The 10796-nt window shown below is 38.0% G+C and overlaps 1 protein-coding gene across 4 annotated transcripts in view; it reads left to right on the top strand.

Annotated features, from left to right (window-relative positions):
• Positions 1 to 2627: 2627 nt before the first annotated feature.
• The window catches only part of frmpd2 (FERM and PDZ domain containing 2), a 44306-nt gene continuing 36137 nt past the window's right edge, over positions 2628 to 10796 (top strand). For all 4 annotated transcript variants that reach the window (XM_047376152.1, XM_047376149.1, XM_047376150.1 and 1 more), the window contains exons 1-3: positions 2628 to 2874; positions 9518 to 9653; positions 9805 to 9968. In XM_047376152.1, the coding sequence (XP_047232108.1) occupies positions 9521 to 9653; positions 9805 to 9968 (297 nt within the window). In that variant the 5' untranslated portion in view covers positions 2628 to 2874; positions 9518 to 9520. The remainder of the gene's footprint in view (positions 2875 to 9517; positions 9654 to 9804; positions 9969 to 10796) is intronic.

The following is a 10796-nucleotide window of genomic DNA, read 5'->3' as shown; positions in this document are numbered from 1 at the left end:
AATCAAATACTAGAGGCGGTATTCATATGCTTTGTAGCCTGTTGTTGTAATTATGAATATGAATACATTATTTAATATTTAATATTAATACTTTAATATTTTATTAAATAATATTTTGGTCTGTTAAGGGTTGTCCTGTGGATACCAGCCCAATAAGGCGGTGGCATTAGGACAAAATAGAAAGGGATGAGTCAAGCTCTGACATTATTGAACAGCAAAACTCTGCACACACATGGAATGAATTCACACAATTTCTTAAAATACAAGAATTTGTTAACAAAAATAAGTCAACTCAAAGTCAAACATATTTCAATCAACAAACTCTTGACTATGCTAAAACAATCCAACTAAACTACCAAGCAGAATTAAATAATAGGGAAGACTAATGGGCTATGTGCAATATAAACAAGTTGGTCAAAGATGGTTGAAAACCATGACTGAAAGAGTGATGAATGTTATCATGCAATATTTATGCTTGAGATCCAAGAATTATCTTGAAGAATCTGGAATTGAATTTAAGTTATTCTTGGGACTAACTTAGGCAATAATTGGTATACCTTTAGACAACCATTCACAATGCAAGATCAGATAAAATATTATTTTAATGAAATTATATTTTTAAAGGATGATTGGCTGAATAAAACCAACCTTCTGGATGAATAATTCTCAACGGTGTTTAATTAGCTGCCTTTATTTATTAAAATACTATTTAAAAAAATATTATTTTGAAAAAGAACCAAATCTTTGAGAAATGGGCTTAATTGTGTTACTTAGTAATCAAGTTTATTAAAATAATGTTTAGGGAAATATTATTTTACTGGATTGAAAACTAACAACCTTTTTGGGTAAATAATCTTTAGCAGGCAAGAACGTGTTCTTAGCCGTTAGCGGTTGAAGCTTATAGCTTATCATCAGAATCAAACACAGACCTTAAAAATACCATTAATAAAAGGGTTAAAATGCATAAGTGTGGATGGCGCATTATGGTCGATCGTCTGTGTTTAAAATCACCCTTTAAATAAAGTTTGTTTTAACTTAAAAAAAAAAAAAAACAACATAAACACAGAACACACAAACTGAGCACATAGCTGAGTTGCAACACAAACGTAATGTCATAAAACGAAAAATGTTTAGATTATTTAATTCTAAATTACTTCTTTCTGCCCAAACCTAACCTCTTACTTGAACCGGGCTGAGGAAAAGTTGTCTGGGGCAACGAAGTTTAGAAAAGCTTCCACAGTGAACAAAGCGTTAACTGCAGCTAACCTCCGTAGCTGTGGGGAGGGGCGGCTCGTTCTGTAGGCCCGCCAAACTGCACGTTACTGCTGTAACCACGGTGATGCGGTCCTGTTGTCCTTCCTTCGGAAAACTGCTCCACTAGGTGTCGTAGAGACAGGGTCTCTGCTGGGAACTCTCTGGAGTGCAGTTTGCTTCTTTCAGAGAGAAAGTCAAGCAATGCTTGTACCTTAATTACCCCCGTTCATGAATGAATACCAGATACCCACACAGGAATTCATTCCTACTTAACTTAGTGCATATGATCGCGTGATCGTATGACACTCTTGGATCCAGTTTGAAGAGTTATGTCTGTTTGCCTGCAAAGAGACATTAGCGCGCTGTGTCCCTCCATCCAGTTCCTCTCGGGACCTGCATGGAAGAGGTCAGCTTGTTGCAAAAGTGGTGTTTTTATTCATGAAGTGATGTCACGGGAAGTCCGCTGTTATTCCGTTTCTGGCTGTGCTGGAAGTAGGTTAATTACATTGGTATCAGTATTTTGAAAGTTCCAGAAAAGCTTGTACTGGTCATTCATGTTGTCCCCATGGCTGGGTCCCAACACTGTATATATAATTGTGACTTTGTGCAGAATACAATTAAAACAGTGTTATCATTAAAATCATAAAATTGCATGTTGTGTAATCACTCTATGCTGGAAAAGTAACAAATCAAATAAATCACTAAAAGACCCAAAATAGTGACATTCATCCTCACACTTCTGGAGATAGGTACCAGGCCCCCAACAGCTCTGCAACAGTAAAACTGTTGTTAAAAATGGATGCAAATATTTATTGTCATAATAATAGCATGTATACTACTAAACAGGAACTGCTTGATTTTCCATTTTTGTAGTTTTAGTAAAGAAGTCATGAAAGACAAAGACCAATTGACATTTCACAACAGTTATGGGTCCCAGTTTTTACCCAGTGACCTGAAATGTAAGCAGTATTACATAGCCTCAGGAAAAGCAACAAATTAAAAGAATACCATTCCCTTGTTACTTTATTATAGTATGTTGGTCTTGTTCTATGACTATTCTTACCTTGTAGTTTTGATTCAGTTACATATTTTTCATCACTGTCTCTGGTAGAAAAGTATAAAACACTGTGATTTCTTTAGATGGGCAGCAATTGCAAAAGATCAATCCTGTGTTTATAGATTCGGTCAGAATGTGGCGCAATTAACTTATCACTTGTAGTTAAAACACCAGATTAACACAGTCATGCCTACAGTGGATTGGCCCTTTGCTGCCCCATCTGTCTTCGGCTTGCCCTGCAAATCCAATTAAGTTCTTACAATAAGTTCCCCTAGGCTAAAAATAGTCAAAACCCCCCAGAAAAGGCAGCACATGGTGTCATTAGATGCGAGTGCAGAGGAAATGATGTTATGGAGTTCCTTCTCTGGGGAATATGATTGTGACCACCATGCAGATGTGACAATTGAGTGATGAGCTGTCTCGGCAGACGTAAGCGCTGGGACGAGGGAGAGGTGGACGAAATGGCAGCGGGGGCTGTATAAGTGGAGGAAGGATTAGAGTTCAGAGTGGCGGATGTTTGGAGGAAGTTAAAGGCAATCTTTTTAGGTACTTGATGAAATAAGGTAAGCTGTATAACTATTAGAAACCTTATCAAATGGGTTTTAGGTGGGACATTTCTCATCCCAGCACATGTGGGCTGTAATGTGGCTATAAAGAACAGAGCATGTATATATGTATATATATATATATATATGTTTGGACACACCTCCTCATTCAAACAGTTGTCTTTATTTTCATGACAATGAATATTGTAGCTTCACACTGAAGGCATCAAAACTATGAATTAACACATGTGGAATTATATACTGAACAAAAAAGTGTGAAACAACTGAAAATATGTCTTATATTCTAGGTTCTTCAAAGTAGCCACCTTTTGCTTTGATTACTGCTCCGCACACTCTTGGCATTCTGTTGATGAACTTCAAGAGGTAGTCACCTGAAATGGTTTTCACTTCACAGTTGTGTCCTGTCAGGTTTAATAAGTGGGATTTCAAGCCTTATAAAGGGGGTTGGGACCATCAGTTGTGTTGTGCAGGAGGTGGATACAGTACACAGCTGATAGTCCTACTGAATAGACTGTTAGAATTTGTATTATGGCAAGGAAAAAGCAGCTAAGTAAAGAAAAACGAGTGGCCATCATTACTTTAAACTCCGACAATTGGGAAAACTTTGAAAGTGTCCCCAAGTGCAGTCGCAAAAACCATCAAGCGCTACAAAGAAACTGGCTCACATGAGGACCGCCCCAGGAAAGGAAGACCAAGAGTCACCTCTGCTGCGGACGATAAGTTCATCCGAGTCACCAGCCTCAGAAATTGCAGGTTAACAGCAGCTCAGATTAGAGAACAGGTCAATGCCACACAGAGTTCTAGCAGCTGACACATCTCTAGAACAACTGTTAAGAGGAGACTGTGTGAATCAGGCCTTCATGGTAAAATAGCTGCTAGGAAACCACTGCTGAGGACAGGCAACAAGCAGAAGAGACTTGTTTGGGCTAAAGAACACAAGGAATGGACATTAGACCAGTGGAAATCTGTGCTTTGGTCTGATAAGTCCAAGTTTGAGATCTTTGGTTCCAACCACCGTGTCTTTGTGCGGCGCAGAAAAGGTGAATGGATGGACCCTACATGCCTGGTTCCCACCATGAAACATGGAGGAGGAGGTGTGATGGTGTGGGGGTGCTTTGCTGGTGACACTGTTGGGGATTTATTCAAAATTGAAGGCATACTGAACCAGCATGGCTACCACAGCATCTTGCAGCGGCGTGCTATTCCATCCGGTTTGCGTTTAGTTGGACCATCATTTATTTTCCAACAGGACAATGACCCCAAACACACCTCCAGGCTGTGTAAGGTCTATTTGACCAAGAAGGAGAGTGATGGGGTGCTGCGCCAGATGACCTGGCATCTACAGTCACCGGACCTAAACCCAATCAAGATGGTTTGGGGTGAGCTGGGCTGCACAGTGAAGGCAAAAGAGCCAACAAGTGCTAAGCATCTCTGGGAACTCTTTCAAAACTGTTGGAAAACTATTTTAGGTGACTACCTCTTTAAGCTCATCAACAGAATGCCAAGAGTGTGCGGAGCAGTAATCAAAGCAAAAAGTGGCTACTTTGAAGAACCTAGAATATAAGACATATTTTCAGTTGTTTCACACTTTTTTGTTCAGTATATAATTCCACATGTGTTAATTCATAGTTTTGATGCCTTCAGTGTGAAGCTACAATATTCATAGTCAAGAGAATAAAGAAAACTCTTTGAATGAGAAGGTGTGTCCAAACGTTTGGTCTGTACTGTATACACACACACACACACACACACACACACGCACACACACACACACACACACACAAACATATATCAATAAAATAGCCAGGTTTCTGTGCTTTATCTTTATGGTAGATATTGTAACAAGTCAGTTATACAAGGGTTACTGACCCAGGCATCAAAATATTTTTGTTCATATTATTTCACAGAAGAGCATGACGTTATGGTTGGACAAAGCTAGAATTGTTTTTTATTGGATCGCCGAATAACATTACTGTGAGATGTTTATTGGAACAGAAAGCACACCTGAAAAAATCGTTTAAATCACACTTTAAGCAGTAACATAGAACGTTTTTGAGGGTGGTATTTATTTATCCTAGTTACAAAGATTTTCCGAAACTCTTTTGTATCTTTGTATTCTAAAGTCAGATTATTTAATAACAAAAATTAACAGGTCTGTTTCATGTTACATTCATTAACATCTGATTCCTGCCATCTCTATTTTATCTACCCCTCCCATCAGATGTGTTTGGATGGATCTAATATACTTTAAAAATAGATCATCTGGAACAGGTGTTGAAGTACTCACGTAGGAGCCGTTTCCATTATTAAACACATTCATATACCACATCTGGAATATCTGCTAGGGTTTTGTCACTGTTTGAACTACCTTATTTGATAACGTCAACACCGGGAAGCCAAACAAAAAGAAGATGCAGACATTTTGCTTCCCACAGATCATTTTATCATATCATGGTATCATATTATGATGTTTATGTCTCAAAGAAGCCCACAAAATCTGTCCCTGGAATGGATTTACAAGAATCAACCGTGATGCTTTCTTAATGTGACTTCACATCATGCAAGGCTGGACTATCTGATTAACAGAGCTTGGGTTACTTGACCAGCTTTCAAACTGCCAAAATCAGAGAAATTAATTGATGTGAAGCAGCAAAAACACATTTACTTGAAACGTCAGTCAGTCATTTTCTACCGCTTATTCCATAGTGGGTCACGGGGAAGCCCTATCTCCAGCAGTCTATGGGCGAGAGGCGGGGTACACCCTGGACAGGTTGCCAGTCCATCGCAGGGCAACACACAAACAACCATGTACACACTCATTCATACACCTAAGGGCAATTTAGAGAGACCAATTAACCTAACAGGCATGTCTTTAGACTGTGGGAGGAAGCCGGAGTACCCGGTGAGAATCCACGCATGCACGGGGAGAACATGCATTTACTTGAAATGTGATGATCAAAATGACATATTAGATAGTTGTGGAGATTAGTTTTGTGTGTGGCTTATCTTTGTTGTTTATGACTGACAAACAGAAGTACAAATCACCATGTGTTCTGATGCTACAAGTTATTTGAAGTCCACAGACATGCCAGAACACTTTTGTTTTAGAAAATATTCCTTCAGAAGGTCCTGATTTTGAATTTCAAGCAGACTCTCCATTTGTGGAGTTTGCATGTTTAAATGGTACATGGATGAATTCTCTCTCCAGGAACACCTTCCATCACTCGAAAACATGCACGTTAGATTAACTGACCAATTCTCAAGAGAGTGATTTTGCATGGTTGTCTTCTCTCTGCATCTCTGTGTTACCCTGTGATAAAATAGCAACCAGCGCGAGATATACCCCACATCTTGCCCATTAACCACTGGAGATACGCACTAGCCCCAAACCAGGGGAAAATTAGGCAGGTGCAAGAATAGAAGCTGGATGGATGTTGCCCTTAAAGGGAATGGCAAAACCTTTTAAATCATTTTCACACTAAATCATTTTCATAAAGCATTCAGTGGCCAACCTCTCTCTGAATAATGGGGCTTTGTTATCCTGGGAAATGCAGTTTCTATCAAGACAGACATTTTTCACTGAAAAAGCTGATCACTACTCATAACTTTGTGTCAAAGTATATTCTTAATAATGAAAATATTGAAAGATAAATACAAGGAAAGTGCCCAGTATTTCTAGAACCAATTTAGCATTTGCGATTTCCAAATATATATGTCTGCAACAGTCAAGCAGAAGCACTGGATCTCATTTTTTCCTTTAACCTTTGAATCTCCCACCACTGCTCTAGACAGTGTTTGCCACAAAGATGGTTTCATATTGCAGCATCAAAGAACACCAGCATGACTTCAAAAATAAGAATCTGCAAGGCAACACTTCATCATGGCACTAAGGACATGCTAACCTGCTGCATTTTGACACAATGCAAGAGAGTCATGCCAGGTCTTGGCCTGGGCCATGATCTCATCATGGGCATATGTTGATGGATTGTACACGGAAATAAATATTTTGTGACTGATACCAATGTAATAGTGTCAAAACTGCCTTCAAACGGAAGAAGGTTTTCTAAATTTGCTGAGATCCTGCCTCAATCATATAGATTGACTAGATTTTAACAGCATAGCAGGATTTTCATCCAGTGTGAAGGCGTCAAGAGATTTACTTTGTATTTAATTTGCTAAAATGTATATAGTAGCATTGTGCTTTCGTTCTGTGGTAACCTGTCTGGTTTTTCTTAAAGGACACTGAGCAGGTTTAACCGCCTCAGTCTTTTAAGTGAAAGGGAAAACACCGATAGATACTTTTGAAAGTAAGATCTTATTTAGCTGTCTATACTATAAATGTCCCTTGTCAGTATTCTTCCCTTTAAATAGTTAGACTTCATGGTTGTCTTAAAGAAGCAATGAACAATGAAAAGTCAGGAGCTTAAATACTGAGGCAGGGGGGAAGATGAGAAAGGAACTAGATGAGCTAATTGGAGGAGATGTGGAACAGATGTGACAGAATGAAAGCAGGGAAGCTGAGGGAGGGGGACAAATTGATTTAATTAATACGAATAGAGCACAAAAAAAACTATCAAATCAAAGGGAAAAACAGAGATCAGAATATAAGGATAAACTAAGAAACTAAACAAACCAAATAGAGCAACACCTAGGGAACGTAAACAACAGCAACATGATGAAAACAGAGACACGATAGAAACCCCAAAACCCAAAGGCCTATGAATTATAACAGTTTCTATCATTCATTTCTGTAAAGTATGCAATTAGGGGTCACTGATTAAGCAAAGGAATAACTCTTTCAGCGAAGAAAATTATATACTTGTGTATTGAGACTGATAATGAGATTAATAATTTTGGTCAAATTAAGTGGCCTTTCAACTGCTAGGTTTTGTCATTTATAAATTGATACTCTTAGTGATCCACTGTTTAAAAGTCCTGTCTCTACATTCTGACAAGAAGACGTGAATTAAAATGTGTCCCTGCTCCACCACAGGAGATACAAATAGCTGAATTATTTTTGTGTATTTTGTATCTATTAATTATTTTTTTGTTGTTTTAATCATTAATTTAATGTTTGAAATGTTATGCTCTCTTAGTCAAGCCCTTTTTGAAAGGTGCCATAAAAAAACAGTTCTTACTACTTGTTAAATTAGTTCATCAGTATATCTTGTGTTGGATTAGGAAAAAAAAAACAAAGACTCTGTGAAGAACCGAGCCGGTCAAGCATGAGGACACAGTAATAATTTTCAAAGAACATGGGTTTTATTTTCCCAAAATAACAAAATTCAAATAATTGTTACAGTGCCCTTAAAAGACGTCCAATAAAGAAGCTAAACTCAAGACAAAAAAATCAGGGTTAAACATAACAAAACCTCAAACTAACTGCTCAAACAAACAAACTGACCTCCTACACAACAAACAAAGGGGACCTAAATACTGGCTGATCAGACCAGACTAATACACTGAGGAAAAGGGAAGGAAAACATATACAGAAATTTAACTGGCAAAAATAACTAAACACAGTTAGCTTAAAAATGTACTTGAATGACTAATAACTAAACAAAATAAGCAAATCACAAAAACAAAAAGAACTTATGCAAAAATTAGAATAAAGATCCCATGGTCTTCCCCCACGGTGGAACTCCAGATGGTATCACCCAATCAGTCAATCTGGAATTGGAGTGTGCCAGCCAGAGTCCATTGCTTCTGTTCAAGGTACAGCACCAGCAAAGAAAACACAAAAAATGTTAAATATTTGACAAAATTAAATATACAAAAGTTAACCAAATGTGCACGCTACAATTAGAACTAATGTATTTCAATATTGTCAAATGAAAATATAAAGAGAAACCCATGTATTTTTGCTGCAGTGAATGTGTATATGAAAACTCAAAATGAAAAAGTGTTTGTGTGTGGGGTTACCGACTGTGTGGCTGCAGGTGTAGGTATTTTGGGTTGTACTTCAGCAATCCTGTATTAGATGTAATTAACTGCTTTGTAGTGCTCTGAAGCATAGACCAGACACCGAGTGGGTGCTGGTACAACACAGTAATCTATTAGTACATGTACTGATGGTGATCCCTTCAGGATTTATTTTCTTAATCTTTGAAAACTGTTAGCCTCTTACTGTTTCTATTGATTAATCTAGTTACGTTGAATGTTAATCCTCAAAAGTCCTCATCGAGCATTTATAGCACACAATACAAGATCATTGGTATATATCCGACGAGCTGAATTAAATGTTAAATGTTGGAGTTGTTTCTGCTTTTCTATCTTTAAATCCAATAAAACCACAAGCTTATTGGTGTAAAATGGTGATCTAAAAGTGTTCACCAGGACATAAGTACAAAGGGCTTAGTCCATTTGGTTAGCCATTCTGCTGAGCTCCTAATAGCAAATAAAGTATATGGGTTTGCTAATTTTGTATTCAGTAATCTTTTTAAAAACAACTGGTCAAAGTAAACTAGAAAATGTCTAGCTACTTCAGAACATTATGTCTAAAGTAAGATACCTTTGGGGGCTAATATTATGCATTTTCCTCAGAAGGAAAAATGTCAGAACTGCAAATGTATTTGTGCTCAATGCAATGATCAAGGCCCTTTTATTTGAAGCTTTGAGTGTGTCTTGGTTGTCTGTGTAGCCTATGTGTAGCAGGATGGGCACATTTGTGACCCTGACGGAAGTGTTGGAGGCCCGGGGTTCACCCCTGGAAGAGGATGAGGTCTGGTGTCTGCTGCTGGCCACCACTGATGCCTTACTGGATATCTCAAAAAAAGGTAACCACTTTTAGGCTCCTTCACTTGTAAGCATTTGCAGTCAGTGCCAGTTGTATAGGAAAAGGTTGAAACAGTGCGCATGATAAACAGGTGAAGCATAAAATGTATTAAATATCTTGATAAAAACTTTGTGGTTTGGTTATGTGTTTAGGTCCAGGTAACATGTGTAGTGTGTTGAGCCCAGGCTCTGTGCTGCTGTCAGGCAATGGGAGTCTGGCCTTCAAGAGCTGCGCACGAAGTGAAGACGTGGCCTCCTATACAGCTCCCGAGGCCCAGCAGGGTCATGCTCCTTCCACCAGAGCTGCAGCTGAAAAGGTCGGAGAACTGGAAAACTACTCTTATGGCCATAAAAGCTGAAAAAGCACAAAAGTCCGTTTTGATTATTAACCCGGGTCATGAAGAACTCTCATGAGAGGCTAAAAAGCTATTGCAAAATTGACTGTGAGCCACTGTAATACAAAACCAGGAAGTATACTTGCTGATAAAGCTAACACACTAAATCTAATATTCTTTAGTGATTACAAATCTACGTATCACCCTAACCCTCAGTAGAAAACGTTTAACTGCAAAGCACTAGGGGTGTAGCGTTACGTTTAGTTTTTCACATTTCTTGCAAAAAGAAAAATGTAATTGTTTTTTATTTTCACGAATAAGAGTAAAGGTTTTACAAACTGCAATCTGTGACTTACAGAAAATGTCATCAGTGTTGAAGAACTCATTTAAAGTTTGAGCTTTTTGGGTTCTGATTCAATTCCAATATGAAATTAAATTAAATATCTCCCAATTACTGACAGTTTCCAATTTAGGTCATTATTACTCAAATGTTTTCTGTTAGTTCTGTCCTGATGTTATTGGTAAATATTAAAAAACCCACAGGCACTGTCAGCTGTACTGCTGCATTTCTCACCATGACTTCAGTTATATTGAAACACTTTATGAATACATAATAAGCTTAAGAATGATCCTTTTATATCTATCTGAACATTATGTTAAAGAGCTGAACAGACTTAGAAGAGGGGTGGAACTCAAGGAACAAACTCCCACTCAGCTTTTAGCTATTTGTGCATGTATATGGTTAATGCTTTGCTTTGAACTGTTCATAAGAACAGTAATAACCATTTGTGTACGTGAGAAATTAAAAGA

The sequence above is a fragment of the Girardinichthys multiradiatus genome, chromosome 10 (assembly GCF_021462225.1).
Source record: "Girardinichthys multiradiatus isolate DD_20200921_A chromosome 10, DD_fGirMul_XY1, whole genome shotgun sequence".
In the NCBI taxonomy this organism is placed as follows: domain Eukaryota; kingdom Metazoa; phylum Chordata; class Actinopteri; order Cyprinodontiformes; family Goodeidae; genus Girardinichthys; species Girardinichthys multiradiatus.
Note: the sequence above shows the minus strand (reverse complement) of the source record. Positions and strands in the feature narration are given on the sequence as shown.